This window comes from Oreochromis niloticus, linkage group LG7, assembly GCF_001858045.2.
Source record: "Oreochromis niloticus isolate F11D_XX linkage group LG7, O_niloticus_UMD_NMBU, whole genome shotgun sequence".
Classification (NCBI taxonomy): Eukaryota; Metazoa; Chordata; class Actinopteri; order Cichliformes; family Cichlidae; genus Oreochromis; species Oreochromis niloticus.
Genome location: NC_031972.2, coordinates 38260331 through 38283517, shown reverse-complemented (window position 1 = coordinate 38283517; position 23187 = coordinate 38260331). Strand labels below are relative to the sequence as shown.

General features: G+C 39.8%; 1 protein-coding gene across 5 annotated transcripts; it reads right to left on the bottom strand.

Annotated features, from left to right (window-relative positions):
• Positions 1 to 1049: 1049 nt before the first annotated feature.
• tesmin (testis expressed metallothionein like protein) lies at positions 1050 to 20126 on the bottom strand. Of its 5 annotated transcripts, none has more exons than XM_005458360.4 (12): positions 19856 to 20126; positions 16794 to 17136; positions 16495 to 16618; positions 15495 to 15578; positions 10795 to 10918; positions 8917 to 8945; positions 8737 to 8801; positions 6193 to 6264; positions 5096 to 5198; positions 4222 to 4359; positions 2850 to 2953; positions 1050 to 1554 (listed from the first exon to the last, which is right to left on the bottom strand). In XM_005458360.4, exons 2-12 carry the CDS (start codon positions 17129 to 17131, stop codon positions 1371 to 1373), a joined length of 1365 nt encoding a protein of 454 aa, XP_005458417.1. In that variant the 5' UTR covers positions 17132 to 17136; positions 19856 to 20126; the 3' UTR covers positions 1050 to 1370. The 5 variants fall into 5 exon arrangements, with proteins under 5 accessions (XP_005458417.1, XP_013132001.1, XP_005458416.1 ...); XM_013276547.3 differs by having other exon boundaries at positions 10789 to 10918; positions 16794 to 17150; positions 19856 to 20124; XM_005458359.4 differs by having other exon boundaries at positions 10789 to 10918; positions 19856 to 20124.
• Between the last annotated feature and the right edge of the window lie 3061 nt (positions 20127 to 23187).

The window sequence follows — 23187 nt, the reverse complement described above, 5'->3', positions numbered from 1 at the left end:
CAATGAACTGAAGGAAACTGATGGAAACTGAGGGCTTAAATACACGGGCTAATGATGATGATGATAAGAGACTGGTGAGTACACAGCTGAACTTAATCTAACTAATAACACAGGAACTAGAACAAGAGATAATGCATGTAGACAGGTGGGTAACACAGTAAGACAGGAAACACATGGAAAATAAACAGTGAATATGAACAAACTGAAAACACTGGGTCAATGACCCAGGAACCCTGACAGACAGAGATAAAGATGACTTTATTGTTGCTATACTTCAGCATCGTACTCTCTAGTTAACTTAAAACTAATGCAGCAACTAATATATTAGCAGCAACCAGCCAACCCGGTGATGTCACTCTGGCTGCTAGCACATAATAGTGCTATACTTCCTCTACAAACTTTAGCACTTATTTCTTAAATCCAGCTTCAAAGTGTTGAGTGTCTCAGTGCTGTATTTGACAGCTGATCACAACAATTTCTATGCTGATCCCAGGAAATTTAGTGTGATGATCAGTCATTAATCTGATAAGGTCTAATTTGTTCAGTTTGCTGATTACCCTTGTCATGGTCCCTGGGTCAGAGTTGTTGTTCTGGACTTATTTTTGAAAGTGTAGGATAATGATGTCTGGTTCCTGAATATGTTATTTTCTAGACTTTCATAAGTTTTGTGTTTTAGCTTAGGTTTAGTTTTGCTGTCTCTCACACAAAATCACCATCAAAACAGCACACATCCCGCCAATGATTCAATTCCTCATAAACCACTGAATCAGGAAGTTTTGGGCATCACTGATCACGTGACTGTTCAGACGAACCAACCCTCGGCACAGTGTTTCTGAAGCAGTGTGTTGATTTTTTTTGACACATGTGCCTGAGCTGCAGCTTCAAATGGGCCATCACTACTTTAAATTGTCTTTTCAAAGAGTTCCTGAATTATTTTATAGTTAAAAAGGTAGAACACAAATATTGTTAAAGTACGAATAGGTTTTGATTTCGTCACCATTATTCACACAGGATTATTCTGACTGGTAAGAAAATAAATCCACACTATGTACCAGATACCAACGAATATCTTTATTATCTCAAGGCTAATTTATAAAGAGAAACAATACACAATTAAAAAAGATAAACATGTCTCTTACGTAACAACTCTGAAAGCTAAATCTGAAGCTTAAAATAAGAAAAGGAAACAGTGACGTGAATTCACATAAACAATAAACATTTCAGAAAGTTATTCAAATTTCACTTTGACCAGTAAAGCTTCCAGAAACCAGAGATTAAAACTTGTAAATATACAGATAAAGATCATCCAAGTCTACTTTTCTGAAATTGTAAGAAAAGGATTTTTCCCCCGTGTCTACAGTGTAGAAGTGTTAGTTTGTCTTTTTCTCAAACATGGCTTTAGCAATCTGAGAAAGACAGTGTCCAAACTCTTCCAGGACCATGTGCTCAGCCTGGGCAGGGCTCCGAGTGTCTCTCTCAGCCATCTCAGCCTGAGCAAAAAGACAGTCACCTACAGCCTCCAATATAGCTGGGGTTATCACCGATACAGGCCACCTGAGCACACAAACATTCACAGACATGACTACTCTGGTATTTTTTTTAAAATAAAAAATAAATAAATGGGCTTGTTAATTCAAGCCATATTCAAAAAATCCATAAATACCTCTAATTTTAAGTAGATGAGTACCACTTTCATAGAATTAGTGAGATCAACAACTTAAACAGAATAGTTTAGGTTATTAATCTGTTTGTTAACATAGAGAAAAGAGGTGAAAAGAGGTGAGTGAAGAAGAAACACTGCATCATAGGAATCCCCCAGCAGCCTACACCTATTGCAGCATAACAAAGGGAGGATTCAGGGTCACCTGATCCAGCCTTAACTATATGCTTAAACAAAAAGGAAAGTTTTAAGCCTAATTTAAGCAGGACCAGGCAGAGTGGCCGACCAAAGTGCTGGAAAATTTGGTTGTTCTGCCGCTACTCCCCCTTGGCACCAGTGATGATGCTCTGCAGGATGTGGGTAGGGGACGACCCCCAAGGCCTCTTCTGGATGGTTTTCAGGCCACAGTAGAGGCCGTTGGCCTGAGCAGGATTGGACGTGCAGCAATGGCGCATGTAGTGTCATCTGCTTAACCAGCCGGCCATTCAAAAAGTGCTTTGTGCCTGTTACCTTTAATGGAGGTCCTATTTGAGCATATTGGCATGGACCTCATCAGGCCATTTTACTGGGGTGCACTCAGATACCGCTTTGTATTAGTTCTGGCAAATATGCAACACGATATCCCGAAGCAGTGCTGAACTTAAGAGCAAAGCTACACATGTTGGGGAGGTTATCACATGAGAATTTACTCCAGCTTCAGGAACATCACCAACACTAAGCCCAAATGTAGCAACTTATTAGCATTAAACAATATTCAAAATACGTTATTCCCCCATAAAATGACAATTTTACTTTACCTCTTTAGTGAACATCCTTGGTTCTCATGTGGCTAAGCGTCCTGTGTTATTAATTACTAGACTAATTGCTAAACTCTGATGAAAAGGCATGGTGATGCAGCATGGTACAACACCTGTGTTTGTGACAACTGACACCAACTGCTGTCTGGTCTCTGAGAAATGCACAAGGCATCTCTGGTGTTGATGCTTTGATGCACTGATACTGGCCACAGTGAAAAGGGTGTTACTTCCAATTTGTTCACACACCAACTGTAAAAGGCACCTGTGTATCTCTGTGTTGACACAATGACACTATTTCACACCCTGGTTTGAGAACATGTTTGCCTAATCTTACCAATTCTCTATGATTTTGTTGTGTGGGCTTATCGAAAAGAAATACTTTCATGACTCACTTGTCCTTCGCATTGACAGTCTTGTCTTTGGAGCCAGATTGTGAGCCTGCGTCATAGTTCCTACAGCCAACACACTTACAGCTGGAAGTACACATGATGTTGGCCTAAACACAAATCAAACAAAAATAGGTGAATTTTTTAACAGCTGCTTCATGGTCACTGGTATTCATACTTTTGCTTCAAAGATAATGTAATTCTTAGCCAGATATCTGCAAAGACCCAAACTGACATTAATACAAACAGCATAATATCATTAAAATAATATGGTCAGTCATGGAGGCTGCCAAAACAGGTACATGGAATGTCGATGGTGGGGAAGAAGTCTGATAGCGGTAGTGTGAGGTTCACAGGTACTGGCTGGATCAAGCTCACCTCAGCACAGCTTAGGTTCTAGAATCGGTCTTGACTCAATTGTCCTGGGGGGCTTCAAGACTGGGATTATCTATCTGAATGTCAATGGTGTTTTGTTATTGGACTGTAGTAAGCACAGCTTTTTCCATAACCCACACAACATTCAGGCATATGGGTATTCATAAGTGCACTTGGCACCAGGACACCCTAGGTCACAGGCCAACGACTGATTTTGTAATTATATCATTACATCTGCAGATGTAGATATATCTTAGATTGTAGGGTGAAGAAGTACTTAGGCGGCAGCGTAGAGCAGCGATTAGCAATGTCATCTCACAGCAAGAAGGGTGCTGGTTTAAACCTGTTCTCCCTGTGACTGTGTGGTACTGCGACTTCCTCCCACAGGCCAAAGAAATGCATGTTGTGTAAAATATTTATTCTAAAGTGGCTGTGCTGTGTAAAGTGGCCCTTAAGTTAAAGACAAATGCAATAGATTAAATACGTCTGCAATACAATCACATTGAGATTATTTGATTCAAAATCCATTGTGTTGGTGGGGCAAAATGACCACAACAAAAGTCCAATAATTTCACCTGTGCCCACACTGAGGCGATATGGCAACCAGAGACCACAGAAAATGAATGACATTTTGTGACTTCTGGTAAGAATTATCCAAATAACTGCAGGTGAGGAGATGGTGGGCAGGCAAGTTAGTGAAGGGACTACCAGTGAGAGTGAAAAATACCACTGACTGACACGACACATGACGTGGTAGTAAGTACATTGCACATGCAGATTTATGGATAACTGTAAATGCTGGTTCATTCCATGCTATGCTAGTAGGTATGTCAAACTAACCTATCCACTAGAAGAATGATGTGCCTTGTCTATGTGACTTTGACTCAAATGGATATGCCCTCTCACCAACATGAAAGATTGAAAAAGGTACCTCCACATTTAAACATGCAGCTTGTTTTATGATTATGGGACCATTACAATGGTACTCTTTATGTGTGTGTACCTCATAGCATTCACAGTAGCGCTTAAGGCAGCCAGAGCGTTTACAGTTGCAGCCTTTGTTGTGCCAACCTCTGACCGCTCCTGACTTCACACCAGCAATTTTTGGCCTGAAGGCATCCGGGTTATGACCTAAACACCACTACATAATGACAATATGGGTATCTTATGGTTAGAATAAGAAAGAAGCACAAGCTAATCAAAAGGGAAAGGGTTAGGGTCTTGACAAATGCAACGTGACAACATAGCATGAAATTCAATGTTAAAAGACATAATATTTTACTGAGAAAGTGAACATAAAAACAAACCAAAAAAATTATAAAGCTATATATAAAAAGGTGTCAATAGATTGAAAACTGTATTTGCATGTTTACTGTTATCAACTCTAAACACAATCCACTTTGTACGAGTCAGGTAGGTACCATCTACATACTGCATTCTGCACTGCAGGAAAATGATGCAATTTCCTGGTGGAAACAACACAGTTGGTTTGAGGAAACAACACAGTTTATAAAATTGTATTTATGGAGGTACACATCATATGCACACTGGTTGTACTGATACTACTTTTTGTGAATGAAGCCCCTGATCTTGGAAATATGCTTTAAGTACCTTGACAACTTTTCAAAAATGGTTTGATTGCTTGATAAGAATAACAATATGTAAGAAGAAATGTTCTATCCAAGAAAGTGTTAAACTAAGTCTCGACTTGGGTTCAAATCTACATACTGCCAATTTTAATACCAGTCAAGCCATCTGGCATCTCATTGACATATATACGTACAGATTTTTCATTATTTTCTTAGATGTTAAAACTAACTCACACAAACATTAATAGGGTTTTTGACTTGAACATGTTTTCAGAAAGCACTGCCAACCTTAATTGCCTTGAGACGCTTCATTTCATGTTCTGCATTGTTGTGGCAGTTAGAACAGTCACAGTTGCTGCACATCACTCCATTGGAAAAACACTCACAGTAGCTTAAAAAGAAACAGAAATACACATCAAACAAGAATTACCTTTAAAATGTAATTTGTAAGTGTCTGTTAGTAACATTACACAGTCAACTGAAGGGAAAACTTCATCATGCAAATCCCAACATTTTAAGGTAAAGACTTGGTTTAACTTACAGTAAGGTTAGGAGAGGAAGCGAAACGGGAATGCTCAGTTATGATGTAATGACACAAATTTCAAAGCATAGTTTCACCTTAAGTTACAGTCATGTTGGAGACCCACAATTATACATCAAACATGCCCCTTGAACCTCATCTGTGTGGATATCTGGGTAGATGTGGGTGAACTACTGCCATGTGTGTACAGTTTCCTCTGGGTGAACCCACTATAGCCTGTCTCACAGAAAACCCAGTATTGCGCTTTGGTACACCCACTTGGAACCTGTGTTGGATAAGTATATGTAAATTAAGCCAAACTAAATTAAGAGATGCTCTGCCCACCCTACCCACAGAGCCCCATGGTTTACCCACAGATACCCACTGTGAGCTTGCACAGGCATGTACAGTATAAAGCAAATTTTTTTTTTACCAAAGGTGGATGCTGATTAGGCTTTATTTGCGTTGCCCCACGTGAATTAGCCTCAGTTCGCCTCACTGCATAGACTTTGTATGTAATCACACAATGCAAATGTCCTTTACATTTGTTGTGAAAGCACAATGAGACTGTGATAAATTACCATCAAGGACATCTTATCGGTGACTCCCACCCAACCCCCTCAGAGTGACTTGATTTATTTTTCATATCTTTGGCAGGCCATATTTAATGAATCCATGCATAATACTTAATTTTACTAATTCAATACTTAAAGTAATCTCATACTATGAAAATTGTCATCAGCCCTCTAAACTCTTAAAGCCACATGAACAACACTTTAGTGTTAAATTTTAGTTATTGGTTAATCTTCTAATGTTTAGTGATATTGTTTTGAAGTAGAAAAGCAATAGTATGATGTCTACTCACAGTTTGAGGCATTGTGATCTGGTGCAATGGCAGGGCTTCCTGGACTTTGATTCACAAAACATGCCAACATCTCTATAAGGGTAAAAATTAAGAATTTATACCCATTAAATAATACACATATACTATTGGTAAAAATAAAAAAACAAGAAAAAACAAAACATAACAAGGAATTCAAGATTTTTTGTGCGTGATTTTTGTGGGGTTTTTTTTTTTTTTTTTTTTTTTTTTAAATGGAGGACAGTGTGCACACACACACACACACACACACACACACACACACACAGATGCACACACAAGCTTTATGTAAATGAAGCACAGACAAATCTAAGCTGAAGCCAGGGAGGCATATTAGTCTGCTAATTAACACTAATAAGTACACTCTCAGTGAAAAGTTTGGACACACCTTCTCATTTAATGCCAAAAAATTTATTCTGTTCATCAGCCGACCCAACCTGGTTCACTGGGGAAACCTGCAGTCAGCTGAGACTGAAAAAGTCACTCGGATGAGTAACAAAACGTTTCTCCCACTGAAAACGTCACGTCCAGATGAACAGAATCAACTTTTTGCGATTTCCTTACCTGAATGATTGAGCATGCATCACCTTCTCATTTAATGTTTTTTCTTTTTTCATGACTATTTACATTGTAGATTCTCATTGAAGGCATCAAAACTAAGAATGAACATCTATAGAATTTGTGAGTAAACAATTAGTTTGAAATAACTCAAAACATGTTTTACATGTTTTAGCCACCCTTTGCTTTGATTGCTGCTCTGCACACTCTTGGCATTCCCTCGATGAACTTCATGATGTAGTCACTTGAAATGGTTTTCCAACAGTCTTGAAGGAGTTCCCAGAGATGCTGGTCACTTGTTGGCCCTTTTGCCTTCACTCTGCAGTCCATCTCATCCCAAACCATCTTGACTGGTTTTAGGTCAGGTGACTGTGGATGCCAGGCCATCTGGCGCAGCACTCCCTCTCTCTCCTTCTTGGTCAAATAGCCCTTACTCAGCCTGGAGGTGTGTTTGGGGTCATTGTTCTGTTGAAAACTAAATGATGGTCCAACTAAACACAAACCAGATGAGATGGCATGTTGCTGCAGGATGCTGTGGTAGCCAGGCTGGTTCAGTCTACCTTCAATTTTGAATAAATCCCCAACAGTGTCACCAAAGCACCCCCACACCATCACACCTCTTTCTCCATGCTTCACAGTGGGAACCATTCATGTAGAGACCTTTTCTGCATTACACAAAGACACGGCAGGTGGAACCAAAGATCTTAAATTTGGACTCATCAGACCAAAGCACAGATTTCCACTGGTCTAATGTTTATTCCTTTTGTTTCTTGGCACATTTCTTCTGCTTGTTGCTTTTGCTTACTAGCGGTTTCTTATCAGCTATTTGACCATAAAGGGCTGATTCATGCAGTCGCCTCTGAAGAGTGGATGTAGAGATGAGTCTGCTACTGTAACTCTGTGTGGCATTTATCTGGGCTCTAATCTGAGGTGCTGTTAACTTGCGGTTTCTGAGGTTTGTAACAGATGAATTTATCCTCAGCAGCACAGGTGACTCTTGGCCCTGTGAGTCATGTGAGTCAGTTTCGTGTACAGTTTGATGGGTTTTGTGACTGCAATGGGGACACACAGTTTTCACAATTTTCTGGAATGACTGACCTTCAGTTCTTAAAGTAATGATGGACTGTCGTTTCTCTTTACTTTGCAGATAGAATTCATATTATGGCATGAAACTAACAGTTGCCAAATAGGGCTGTCAGCTGTGTACCAATCTGACTTCTGCACAACACAACTGATGGTCCCAACCCCATTAAGAAGGCAAGAAATTCCACAAATGAATGCTGACAAGGCACAGCTGTGAATTGAAAACCATTTCAGGTGACTACATCATGAAGCTCATTGGGAGAAGGCTAAGAGTTTACAGTGCTGTCAACTAAGCAAAGTGTGGCTACTTTGAGGAATCTAACATATAAAACATATTTAGAGTTATTTATCAATGTTTTCTTCGCTACATAATTCCCTGAGGCATATTGTATAAATGCTGTCTGTTAGGTTTTTCATCTCTCCTGGTCTCCAAACTCACACAGTATTTTAATACAGCAAATTCACACTAAATTTGCTATGCTGTTTATATTTTTCTTTTCCAATTGTAAGAAAACAGAATGACGATGAAATATGAACCTGGCCTATTATCTAAAGGGTAAACTGCTAATATGCTCAAGCCATTAACCCGAGTGCTCAATGAGAAAGGTAGAAGCCACAGTGTCTCATTCAGGTCTGTGCTGTTGTGTATTCTAGGGAATGAGCCTCACGGCTTCCTCTTGGCTAATTATCAGACATTCAGATCTTTTCTCTGAAATGAGTGGTACTAGCAGCCATTCAAGTTAGATTTACAGTTTACAGATTCTACAACATATGTGTATTATTGGACCTTTAAGACAACAGCAGTTATTGTTGTTTGTTTTTTTTTTCTACTTGGTCAGTATGGCGAGCACAATGCTCACACTTTGGTTTCAGTTTCACAGTCCTAACCTTGCGGGAAGCTGCTTTTTGAATGTCTGATCTTGAGCCTCGTATAGTGGACCAGCTGTCTGGTGCTACGGGGGAAACAAAATAAAAAGACTTTTGATACATGACTGATGAAATATTAGGAATTCAGTTAATCAACCGATCATTCAAAATGGGAAAAAATAATTTCTAAGTAATTCCTACCTGACTGGAAGTCCCCAGTACAGTCACTTCTGATAAACACAAAAGGAAAATCAGCATCTACAGAAATCCCAATTTAATCACCAACTGTAAAGTGACATAGCTGATTTTTAAAAATTAAAATCAACTATGACACTTATGGGTTACAACTGTGTTGCAAGAGGCTATAGGAACATAAAATGAGCTTGCACCATCTGTAATTACTATTATGACATCTTCGTTATGTTTAAAATCACAATTTTCTACTTTCTTTTAACATGTCCAGGTTTGTTGGTGAAAAACACTTAGTTCTATCTTTTTGCTGCAAGGAAAGGAAATTCAGGGAAAAAAAATCCTGGTTTAAACCCTGGCAAGGGCCTGTCTGTGAGGAGCTCGCATATTTTCCCTGTAAATATGTGGGTTTCCTGTGGGTACTGATGATTATAAATTGAGAAAAATTGCTTAAAGCATATAGAATGAAGCTATAATCTAAAGTGCTTTTAGTGGCCAGTAAGACCCTGAATAAGATAAGAACTTAAGAAAATGAATTGATGGATTGTTGAAAATGATAATATTTCTCGTGGCAGTATACAGGTGTATCATCAAGTATACTATAAAAGTGATTATACTTCCACAGAACAGACCAGAGATCATGGAAAAAAATACAGCCACAGAATGAAAAAAGTGATATACATACAAAGACCATTGCCAGACATAATAAAATACTTTAAACATCCACGTATCTAGTCTTGTCTTTAGCTTTGGTGGATTCTGAAGTTATAAGTTTAAAAACACCCAGTGCGATTTTCATGTTTGTTTTTTTAAGTTCTATACAAGTTAAGTATTTCTTCAGGTAGTAAGCAAAGTTAACAAGACTGGCATTGGCTTTGGTAAGCAGTGATTCTAAATTTGAGAATATAATATGATACAATATGATATACACTGTGGCAATATTTTCACAAAATCTTTGTAAATACAACAGACAAAACATACTTCTCTTATTGTTGCTAATAAGGGGCCAGCTTTTTCATGAAATAATGAAAAATGATGTAAATGAATGTGATTCGTAATTGGCCAAACTGTAGGCAGAGACCCTGGCCGCCGGCTGAATCCTCCGATACTGAAACTACCTCATGGAACATCACCTTTCCAGATGGGGAAGGAGCTTGAAGTAGTGCACAAGGTTAAGAGCTACCAGCTAGATACAGTCAGGCTCATCTCACTGCATGACTTGGGCTCTGGAAGCAGACTTCTAGAGAGGGGCTGGACTCTGCTCCAATCTGGAGTAGATCTCAGTGAGAGGCAGAGGGCAGGAGCGGATACATTTGTATGTCCGTGGTTTATTACCTGAATAGTGGCAATTCCCCAGTAATAGGAAAGTTGTTTCTCTGCACATCTGAACACAAGTGGTGCTCTGTTATTGGACTTCTGTACAGACCATCAAAAAGGATGGAGTGCCCACTCTGGGTCAGATATGAGCTGCGAACCCAAATGGAGGAGTTTAAGCATCTCAGGGTCGTGTTCATGAAGGAACCTCAAAGGCTTTTTGATTAAATTTCTTGAGATGCATTAATAGATGAAGACTGTAGTAAATTATTAAAAATAAAATACAATAAAAATAAAATTGTGCAATGAGGAAGCAATCTCAAAATACCAGCTAGGCTGGAAGCTATCTAGGCTGGAACTTGTTTGAGAGCCAATATAAGATTAACATTAAAAATGCTAATAGCAGGTCACTATTTTCAGGAGGAGGTTAAAAAAAAAGTCCTGTTAAAATGAGTCAGAAAAACCATAAATCAAGGTTTAAGACTTGCTCTTTTGTGTGTCAGACTTTTTCTTATGGCTGGCACCAACTAAACTTGAAGCAATATCATAACCTCTAGTACGTAAATTTACCGTAACCTTTCCCTTGAGTTAGTGTGTTATTTCTTTGAGCTGATGCAGATTCCATGGTAAGAAACACAGGTCCTGGCTGGTGTGGATTAACTAGCGCCAACTGCTCACCTCCGCTGACATTACACACCATCTATAGGGTGATAAAGTAATAAGAGCAAAAGAAATTTCTTATTACTTATATTTTAATTTAAAACTTCTGTCTAATGTATAATGGTAAACTGAACTTCAGAATGAATTCAGGCACAAGAAATGATTAGAAGCAACACGGCCAGAGAAAGCCATTGATATTGAGCTACTCCAAGTGACACAAAGTAGTCGAAGTTGAATTTTTCTCAGCAATAAGCGTGACTCCACACAGTATCCTCAGAGGGAAAGATACTGTTGTTTAACATGATAGTGTAGTAAATGTAGTAAATGTAATTACAGGGCTACCTAGACATTCAGAGCCTGTAATGTTGCCAGCAACCACTCCTCAGCAAAAAGTGAAATGTGGGACAATGTGACGTGCGACAGCCAAATTGTTTCTTGTGTGGACATCCCTTAACAATAGTGCTCAAGTAAATATAGTTTGCACAGGTGGTTGTCACAGAGGCAACCAAAAGCTTTGTTTTTCTTCTGATTTCCTGAGACAAATACATTTGATATAAATGCATTTAAACCTGGCGGGGACATCTCTCCTCGCCAGTCTGTCAGCTACCTATGGTAGTAACCATAACCCTCACGCGCCTTGTGATTCTCTCGCTTTCGATTGTATACTTACCTCATTTCTTTGTGTCAATAACTCTCACCAGTTCATCTTTAGCCAGCCTCAGTCTCACCCTGGATTCTACACCGCCATTCCCTCGCTTTGCTGTCACACCAATTAAATATTCATTACTTCACCTACCTGTCCTCCTGCCGCCTGTCTTGAAGCTTCCTCAACCTCAGGTTGGAGAAACAAACTATTACTCACCAGTCTGCTGCTCAGTTGGCCTGCTCCGCCCAAACCTGAAACTACCCCAGCTGCAAGTAAGCTATCACTTCAAGTCTTTCTCCAGCCTTCTGATGCTCAGTTCACTTTTCTGATCACTAACCTCTCTCCTCCTGTGTTACAGAACCACTCACCCCGGTGACTCCCTGTTCCGAGCCCTAGTGTTGTTTCACGTAATTCTCGCCAGTAAACTGTCTCCTGCGTCTTCCAAGTCCCTGTGTCTTTTCAGGCGATTGTCGTTAGTTAACTGTCACCTACCTCTGTGCAAATAAAATCTATGAAATTGTTCACTGTCTCTGTGTGGTATCTGCACTTAGGTCCATCTCTCATACCAGCCTCCGGGCCTTGTGGCACAGCTAAATCAAGTAAATATTATTCTGATGTTTTTTTAGTGCCTCCCATCACAATAAGATTATTTATGAAATCATAACTTTAGTCTATATATCTTTAACTAAGCGATGCAAAATATTACTTTCATAATATGAGAAGTTTCCAAGTTAAAAGCCCTCAAATACATGGGAAATGGGTCATAATTATTTTTCTATCCATCCATCCATCCATGCATCTTCTGCTTATCTGAGGCAGGGTCGCGGGGGAAGCAGCCTAAGCAGAGAAGCCAAGATCACCCTCTCCCCGGCCACCTCCTCCAGCTTGTCCGGGTCAACACCAAAGTGTTCCCAGGCCAGCCAAGAGGTATAATCTTTCCAGCGTGTCCTGGGTCTGCTCCGGGACATGCCCAGAACACCTCACCCTGGAGGCACCCAAGAGGTGCCGAGGAGACGTCCTTGTCAGATGCCCGAACCACATCATCTGGCTCCATTCGATGTGGAGGAGAGTAGACTCTGAGCCCCTCCCAGATGGCCAAACTTCCTAACCTATCTCTAAGGGAGAGGAAAGCTACCCTTCGGAGGAGGCTCATTTCTGCTGCTTGTATCCTGTCTTGTTCTTTCGGTCACTACCCACAGCTCGTGACCATAGGTGAGGGTAGGGATGTAGATCGACAGATACATTGAGCGTTTCCCTTTTACATTTAGCTCTCTCTTCTCCACGACAGACCAGTACAGCGTCCACATCACTGCAGCCGCAACACCAATCTATCTGTAGATCTCCCGCTCCTTTCTCCCGTCACTCATGAACAAGACCCCGAGATACTTAAACTCCTCCAATTGGGGAAGGAACTTGTCCCTGAGCCGGAGTGGACACTCCACCCTTTTCCAGCTGAGGACCATGGCCTCAGATTTGGAGGTGCTGTTTTCATTACAACCACTTCACACTCGGCTGCGAACCATTCCAGTGCAGGCTGGAGGCAATCACACAATGAAGCCAAAAGAACCACATCATCTGCGAAAAGCAGAGATGAGATTCTGAGACCACCCAAGTGAAAGCCTTCTGCCACTTGGCTACGCCTAGAAATTCTGTCCATAAAAATTACAAACAGAACTGTGACAAAGGGCAGCCCTGGCGGAGTCCATCACCCACCAGAAATGAGTCCAAGCTCTTGCACTGGTTTTATAAAGACTGAATGACCCGTAGACACCTCATACTCCTGAAGCACCTCCCACAGGACACTCCGAGTGACACAGTCGAATGCCTTTTCCAAGTCCACAACACACATGTAGACTGGTTGGGCAAACTCTCATGCACCCTCAACTAGCCTCAAGAGGGTAAAGAACTGGTCCAGTGTTCCATGACCAGGACAAAAATGGCATTGTTTCTCCTGCATTGTTTCTCAACTAACAGATGGACTCTCCTTTCCAGCACCCTGACATAGACTTTCCCAGGGAGGCTGAGGAGTGTGATCCCCCTGAAGTTGGAACACACCCTTGGGTTCCCCTTTTTAAAGATGGGAAAATATTGTAGAAGCATATCAACCAAGACAATCTTACAACATCCAGAGCCATCAGGAACTCAGGGCAAACCTCATCCACCCCAGGGGCCCTGCCACCAAGGAGTTATTTGACCCAAAACACCACTTGGGTTCAGATCTGGGAGGCTGTTCCTCCCAGTCATGCTCCTCCAGGTCTCGATGTTGTTGCCCACATGACCGTTGAAGTCTCCCAGTGGGACAACTAAGTCCCCAGGTGGAGCACCCTCAAGCACACTGCCCAGGGACTCCAAGAAGGCTGGGTACTCTGAACCGTCATTTGGTGCATAAGCGCAGATGACAGACAGGACCCATTCTTTGAACTGAAGGCGCAGGGAACAAACCTTCTTGTCCAGCGGGAGAAACCCGCAAGGGGAGGGAATACTAGGATACCCACTCCAGCCTGCCGCCTCTCACCAAGGGCAACTTCACACTGAGACAGAGTCCAGCCCCTCTCCAGGAGACTGTTTCCAGAGCCCAAGCCCTGCGTTGAGGTGAGCCCGACTATATCTATCATGGTACCTCTCAACCTCACACACTAACTCAGGCTCCTTCCTCACCAGAGAGGTGATACTGGTAGCCGGGGATTGGTCTGCCAGGCCACCGCCCGACACAGATATCGCCCCCGACCCCTAAGGCACCTCCTGTGGCTGGTGGGCCTACAGGAGGATGGGCCCATGTCCCGTTTTTGGGCTGTGCCCAGCCGGGCTCCATGGACTAAGGCTTAGCCACCAAACTGGTTCCAGGGCGGGGCCCCAGTAACCCTATCCCAGACAGGGTGAACTGTTCCTTGATCATATACTAATAGGGGTCTTTTGAATCGCTCTTTGCCTGGTCCCTCATCCAGGACCAATTTGCCCCCTACCAGGGGGACAACATAGCTCCTGGGAACCCTGGGACACACAGACATCTCCACCACGATATGGTGGTGATATGGAGGGGCTAATTATTATTTTTCAACATTTGTCAGTATGGAGGTAAACAAATTCATTATTTTCAGGACAGATATAGATATTTAAGCTTTGTTAAAAACTGCTATCAGAAAAATTTTACTGGATATCATAATCTAAATCTAAATTTCTTTTCATTCTTTTTTTTTTGTTGAGCATGATCTGTTTTTCAAATGAAAACGAGACACATACATCTATGCATTCATACAGTGCTTTATTCTTTACACTTTAAGCAGTTTATCTACCATGTCTATGGACTGTGAGAGGAAGCTCGAGTGCTCAGAGGAAGCACCCACATGACATGGACAACATGCAAACTTCACAGAGAACGAGATGTAAAGCCTGTTTGAAACAAAAGCCTTCTTACTGTGAGGTGAGGCTCCACCTTGCACTGCTGTGCACACTGTTTTACTATTAAAACTATGATATATTATGTGATACTGATGCTTAAAACTGGGTATAGAATGGAAAAAAAATCATGCTCAGTATATATGCTGCAGTTTTAACAGAGCTTAAATGTGTTTCTGAGTCCTGAAAATTACATGAAGCAAATTCCTGTATTCAAAAACATTGTGCCTTAAAGTCTGCAGTTTTTTTATTATTACATTTAATATAGGCCTTGCGGTCTACTAGAATTAAATTTTAAGATCCACAGGTAATTCAACAATACAAAGACATAAATATCAGTGTGTTAATTACATGTAAATCGCTTGAATATTGTTTACAAAATGATCCTATTAGCAAAATAAATTCTGTGTGGCTATAGAGAGCTGACATCAGGTGACGTTCTTTTAGTTTACATACAAGAAGGCAGGGATAAAGTGTATTCCCTGTAGGAACACTGTACAGGGATGCAAATTTAAACTCGGCCTGCTGAAATCTAGTCTTTCTTAGTGTATAGAGAGAAATTTGCAAAACTTACAGGCTGTGTGATGTGAGACATGGCTTCAGTCAATCCCTCCTGAAACTGTTGATGATCCATGGGAACAGGCTTGTGTAACTCACCCTGAAAATACACAAATATACACTACTATGCAAACATCTTGCATTCTTTGCTTTCAAGGAGCTAGAATTTATTTTTTTAAATGCACAACAGAACACTATCAGTCAAGACTGGAATCCCCAGAGCCCGGGCCTCAAAATTATTGAAGCAGCATGGGATCCTCTTGACAGAGAACTGAACCAAAGACAGCCAACATCCAAAGAAGGATGTCCTTCAACAAGGCTGGAGGAGAAAGCTTTCCTAACAGAGTTCAAGCTACATTATAAAAAAAGATTCTCATACCAAATATTGAATTTCAAGGTTATTAAAGCTCAAAAACTCTGGGTTGAAATGTTGAATACGCTGAAATACACCGAATTATTTACCCGAAAGCCAAAGTGAAGAACTGTTGAAAGCTGAAGTTCACAGAGAAGAAGTTTCAAAGTTGAAAAGTAGCCTAACATCCTTAAAATGTACATTAGAAAAAGCTGACTAATGACAAATGAAAACTGGAAAAAAATGAAAATAAAAATCTGATTAAATATTGAAAGCTCATCTTCTTTAAATAACTTGAAGAGTTAAATTATGTATTTTAAACTCAAGAATCTCCAATGAAGAACCAGAATATTTGCAGAAAATCTGCTGTATGTGTGTGTGTGTGTGTGTGTGTGTGTGTGTGTGTGTGTGTGTGGTTGCATGTGTGCACGTGTGTGCCTGTGTGTTTGTGATTTGGATCTCAATACTGTGAATGCTTAATCAGCATATACACTAATTATTACCGGTAATTTTAACTTTGTCTCAGTGGACAGAGCAATGGAATGTCACCTCTGTGGCAGAGAAGAACCCTGAGCTAGTGCAACTTAAGAGGTACAGGCTACATACAGTCGAATATATACCCAAATATTGGTTAATAAAGTATTTCATATATTTCTTAACTCACAGTAAATCCTAGAAAATGGTTAGTTGAACCAGCCGGCATCATGCTGCAGAGATTGGGTTCATTTGTACACCAAGAAGCAGAAACTGAGTTTTGATGGCTGCCATCTGGTGGAGACGGCACAGCGCTGAGGAAACCAGACACATTACTTTCCTTTCACAAAGGTCCAGACATAAAAGGCAAGGTTTAAAGGCCATATCTTCATACTTATCAGAGTCATTTTGAATAACACACCAGCAAAAAATCGATTGTAGTTCAAAAGCAGTTAGTTACTTAATGTGTCTATAATGTGTAAAGCTTACCCACTGACAAGGTGGTACTGACTCAACTGTGGCTCCAGGAAGCAGTCTGAATAAGTCAGCTGACACTGAGGTGACTGATATGGATCAATGAAAGAATCAATATGATAACTTAAGTTGAGAGGGTCCAACATTTCTGATTGGACAGTATGATGATGAGGATTGGGAACTATCCCTGGCAAACTGATGTTTGAAGTGGGCCTTGACCAAATGGGGATCTCTATTGAGATTGGACAGACATTACTGAGTTTCTCAGAGCAGCAACCTTTTGAAAAAGAATCAGCAGTGTCATCATGTTCCTCGTTGCACTGTGGCTGTAGCTCTGTCGCAGGGCTATTCATCCTGGCTGAATAGAAAGACCTGTTTTAATAAAACATCCATCAAATACATCAATTGTGAATTTTGGATTTTTAAAGCTGAAGATTCAGTTCAACTGCCAAGTTGGCTTTAATAATATATCTGAAGACAGTTAAACACTACATGTATATAGGCTAATTTACACCTTGAAGCCTTGCTTTCATAAACCGACACACAAGTCTCTGTCTGTGAAGCTGGATTTAAGAAATAAGTGCTTAAAGTTTTTAGAATATTTTTAGTGCCATCTTATGTCAGTGCAGAACGTTACAACACCAGGCTGGGTGGTTAATTGGGGTTAAAAGACTTACATTAGTTTACGTTAGCTAACTAATAACAGAACCAACTACAGAATGCATTTCCTGAAGAAAATGCAGTGTTAATGCTGATGGCAGAATGGTTTGAGCTGAATTTTTAACCACTGTTGAATCTTTGGTGAAATAACTTTCAAATGAGCTGAAATACACTGCATTGTTTACCTAAAAGCCAAAGTGCAGAACAGTTGAAAACTGAAGTTCACACGGAAGAAGCTCACATGCTTTAAAGCACTTGAACAGTGATAATATGTATTTTAAATGTCTAAACTCAAGAATCTTAAAAGAAAAACCAGAATATTTGCATGTCTACTCTAATGTGCTGTGTGTGTAGATCAGTGACTTCCTGTCAAACAGGAAGTCAGTAAAATAAGGCTTAAATGATGGACAGCAGCCTCTTGCCAGAGGACTGTGTGACAAACTGTTTATGTGAGGGGTCGTCAGCATATTCTATGCAGAGATGATGATGTGCTGTATTTGGCATTCTGCTTTTGTTGCTTCCTCAAGCTTGTCAGTTTGGTGAACCCATGTCACCTGACTCAAACAGATTCTCCTCACACAGTCCTTATTTATGAAGTGCTTTACAAACCTGAACATTACAGCTAACAGGTGGATTTCCCCATGTCAGTGGAGCTAGCCAAACAATAAAGAGCCACTTACTGCTTAAGAGACACACAGAGAAGGTGGACAGCATGGCTGCAACCATTTGTCGACACTACAGAAAGCTATGGGGGCAATATTGCCTATATCATCTGCCAACACTGCACTCAATTCTAACGAAGAACGTAGCGCAAACAGCAAAACAGCACGATGGAAGAAAACGAAAGCAATGATTTCATAGAAAATGTGAAAGCTTGTGAAAGTTTTGTATTTGCACATTATTTTTTGTTTAAATACTACTAGAACTTTAATTTTTTTTAATTTCACTTTTATTCTGATGGTCCTATTGAGAAATGTTAAAAATACATTTATTTTCAAATTCATATGTTTCCTGGGTCATTATTTTAAGGTTTTGTGGGACAGGACAACAGGGTGAGACAGGTGGGCAGACTTGAACAGGTGAGGTACTGGAGCCTAAAAGAGGAGGTTGCCCACAGGAAGTAGGGATAAAATGTATTGAAATAATTGCTGACTAATCAAAGAAAAATTGGCAGATAATGATAATAATAACTTTCTTTATATAGCACTCTTCACAGAATAAGAACCACAAAGTGCTTCACAATAATGTAAAACAGATGTCCATAAAACAGCACGATCGATCATACAGCACAACTCTAGTTAAAAGCCAGTCTAAGTAAATGAGTCTTTAGCTGCTGTTTAACAGAATAAATACAATTAAAGCAACGTAAAGACTGAAGCAAAGCATTCCACAACCTGGGGGTCACTGCTCTCAAAGCTCTATCCCCTCTGGTCTTAAAACGTGTTCGCGGGACTACCAACAGCCTTTGATTAGATGATCTCAGGCTGCGAGAGGGAGCATGAGGTTCTAAAAGATCAGAAATGTAATCAGGAGCATCATGATTCAGAGCTTTAAATGTCAGTACTAAGATTTTCAAATTGTAAATTGTACTGGAAGCCAGTGTAATGAGAGTAAAACTGGTGTAATGTGCTCTCTTTTTCTCATCTTTGTTAAGAGCCTTGCAGCAGCATTCTGGACTGACTGGAGACGGTCAAGATTCTTTTTGCTCAAACAATGAAAAGACTGTTGCAAGATGAAATAAAAGCATGAATAACCATTTTTAACTCAGATTTAGACAACTAGGTTAAATGTATTCTACTTTAGTAGAACTTTAGTAGCCACTTTTGGCAGATATAAGAGCTGAACACACCTGTGGCATTTGTTCTACAACAGAAATCAAATACTCTTCAGAAAGTTCTTCCCATATCTGTGTTCCCCAAAAAAGGCCTGTTTGTATAATTCTAACTGTACATTATTTTTCAGCTTTGGGTAACCTCACTGTATTGTGGAATTCAGCACAGTCAGGCGGATCAAATATTGTCATATTTGGGATTTCTGCCTGTTCCTGTGTTTGTCGAACTGGGATGAGAGCTTCCACTATTTTGTACTTTTTAAATTTATAATGTGTTCTGCGGTAAAATATCTGCGGTGTAAAGAGAATCAGTTTTATACATGATGGCGTTGAGCTCATTCTACTTCAGCTGGTATCTCGAAATGTTAACTGCTGGTTCATTAAAAGTCAGAAGTTACGTTGTTCCGATTAGCCTAGGTTAATGTATCCGTTAACCTAACGGTACTTAGAATAAATCATTTTGCGATCTTTACCTGAATATAAATCAGTTACACAATGCTAACCAAATTTTAAGTTTTAACCACACAATGTAGCTTATTGGTGACTTAAACAAATCACTGTGGGGTAAAGCAATATGAAAACTTACCTTACTACAGCTGTTTCGTGTGTCTCCTAACCTGCCAGCCGTTCAAGTCAGCCAGAACACCGGACGTTACTACGGTTACAAACGCGGTTCTACACGTATACATTACGATCAGTTACATATGTGTGTTCACCGTTTGGATTCAAGTGTGAAAAAGATTATGTGGCCATTACTGACAGACTGCTGCGCTCATAACCTACTTCAAGTGTTTTACCTTCGAGACTTTTTTCCGGTAAAGGAGAAGAACTGTGGGCTTTATGAGCGATGCTGGGGTGCAACATATCTATTCGCTGCTTCTTTTCTTTTATCACTGACAATTTTATTTTGCCCTCAAAATAATTTTTTTTGTTAATTATTATTATTATTTTATTTTTTATTTTGCCCTCAAAATAAAATTGTGAATCCCGAAATTTATTCCAGTAACCGTTTCACAATAAAGGCTTTTTGAGGAACAATGAAGGGCTTCTATTACCGCGAACGGCTACTGGGCTTTTAGTTTGAAACAGATACAGGAAGTGTTCGGGTTTTCATCGGTCGCTTAATGCACAGGTGGTCTTTAACGGAACCTAAAATAATAATAAAAATAATAATAATAATAAAAAAATCTCAAAATCGAAACAGAAATGGGCAGTTAGGTAAAGTTGATGGAATATTTAATCAATAAGTGATTTTCCAGCGTCAACGCAGTGTTGTCACTGATGGAGATTTTACACGCAAATTTAAATCCCTGAGTGAGTCTCTGGAATTCAGCCACCAGCAGGTGGAAACACTCATGGTGAAAACGCCTCGTCTCTCTACATGAGAATGTCACCCATTTCCCTGAAGAAAATAAGAAAAATGAAAGAGACTGTCAACAATCTCCAGGCCCGTTGTATGAGAGATAACCTTGTCTTTTCAGGTATGCTGGAGAGGACTCAGAAGAAACTATTAAAAACTTCATCCAGACCCACCTGAAGCTTTAAGAGGACACCACGAAGAACATCAGCTTCGATATAGTCCATTTTCTCTGAACCAGGAGGCCTGGGGCCTGGAGACCAGATCCAATTGTCGCCAAATTCGGCCATTTCAAGCAGAAGGAGCAGGTGAAGAGTCACAGCAGGGAGCTGAAAGGAATAGACTTCAGCATAAATGACCAGTTCTCTAAGAGATCGTCTATTTACTTTGGTATTTCCACATCACAGTGTCAGGTCTGTGTCTTTGTGGAGGTCTCATGTTTCCTGTTTTATTTTGATAGTTCCTTGTCCTATGTTCAGTGTATTCAGTTTTGCTTCCTCCCCGTCTTGTTATGTGTGATTAGTCCCAGCTGTGTTTCCCTCCTGTTTCCCATTCCCTTGTTACTCCCGTGTGCATTTAAGCCCTGGGTTTTCCTCTGTCTGTTGTCATGTCGTACATCCTAGCTGCTTTGTGTTTCCCCTCGTGCTCCTGTCTAATTCCTACTTCTCAGTTCCAGGTTTGTTTTCTTGTTGTATAGTTTGAGTTTATTTCCGCAGTGTTTTAATTCTTAGTTTCCATGTTCATGGTTTTGGTTTGTTTTGGGGGGGTTTTGTGAGTTTATTGTATGGAGGATTTTTCAGCAATAAACCATATTTATTATAGTATAATGTAACCAACATTCCCACCCCAATTTATAAATTGTATTTATTAAAATAACAACCAGCATTCCTCCTACTCAATTTTCACTACCACTGATCAAATTGCACCTTATATTGCACTGATCACTTGCTCGTTACACCTGCTCCTTTATATGGTACATGTAACTTGTACATATCAGTGTAGATACTTACATTATTACATACATTCCCTGTGTAGGCACCTCTTAAACTTTAAGGTTTATTTTTTCTAAAGGAATGTTAATGTAAAAATCTACATGCTGCTAACAGAAAGATGCCAAACTGTGTTTCATTGTTCTTGTAACAGTGACAATAAAGATCTATTCTATTCTATTCTATTCTATTCAATAAAGCTGCCGTTTTCAATTAACTTCCTGCGCTGTGAGTCTTGCATTTGGCTCCTACATCCTGCCTGCCACACAGCCAACCTTGACACATCACTGACAATTACTTTCAGTGACATGCACACACATAAACAGACAACAGCAAGCACCACTCTTGTCTACATATTACACTCTTATGGAACATCTCGACACATTTTTTTTTTTACAATCGACTTATGTATCGACTCATTCATTTGAGAGTCACACGCAGCATGCAATATTAGCTACACACACAACTAGGGGCACACTAAGGTTTGTCACATGGAATGTGCATGAAGCTGGCTCCAGAGAGAAGAGTTTAAAGATATATAACCAGTTTTCGTTTATACTTAACAAAAAGTTACATATTGTAAGTATATATGGCCCAATGTTGATGACCCCTCATTCTTCCACGTTTTTTTTTAGTGCACTCTCTGGACACCAAGATTGCTCACTTGTTTTTGATGGTGATTTCAGCTTCTGACTAAATGAAGAAATTGACAGGTTCAGTACAGTACGAACTCAGCACAACTGGCAATCCACACATACAAATAAACAATACATGAGTGATTTTGGATGGAAAGAAGTAATATACGTTGAAAAGCTCTATATTGATAACTTTCCTGGCACAAAGACATAACTCCTTGGCTGTAATAATGAAAAAATGACATATGTAATTAAAAATAATATAAAGAATATGTATAGGATCACACACTAGTCTTTCAGAGTTTAAATTTATGTGTATCTCGACTATGTAGTTTTTCTTTTTCTGTCATGTTCTTATATGCTCACTTTCTCCTTTATTTATGCATTATATTCCTCTTATATTGTTTTACTACTCCTCACACATCAACACTAGTGCTCATTAATGTTAAAATGTTATTCATCCAACACTGACAGTCATACATGTCAGGTACCATGTTAAAAATAACATGGTACCTACATTTTATACAATGAGAACAGCACACTCACCTCAGCACCTCATTGCTTACTGTCAAGCTGCTATAAATAAATAAATAGTAATAGCTTAATGTTAGTGTTACCACAATGGGAGCAAGTCAATGTGAAGAATCAATTTTGATAATGCTCTCATGTTTTATGAGTTGAGTTCAAATTCAAAAGCTCCCCTGTCCTTCATTTGGTAATTAATTAAAATAATCAAGCTTGTGTAGCTCCGAACAAGCTGAACGGAACTGTGAAAAATTGGCATAAACCTCGTTCACCTTACAGTAGTCAACACAGAATTGTATAGACCTGAAATCCTCACTACTAGAACTATGGGGCTTGTTGTGTTCAATTTCTTTGAAGGAAGTAGAGGAGAAATATCTTCTGTTTAAAAAGATTTAATTTGCTTCAGCAATTG

Coding starts and splice junctions, on each gene's coding strand:
- tesmin (XM_013276547.3), bottom strand. CDS start 17,131: ATGAATAGCCCTGCGACAGAGCTACAGCCACAGTGCAACGAGGAACAT. Junction 8,802..8,916: donor TACTGGGGACTTCCAGTCAG/GTAGGAATTACT, acceptor TTTCCCCCGTAG/CACCAGACAGCTGGTCCACT. Junction 5,199..6,192: donor AGATCACAATGCCTCAAACT/GTGAGTAGACAT, acceptor TTTCTTTTTAAG/CTACTGTGAGTGTTTTTCCA.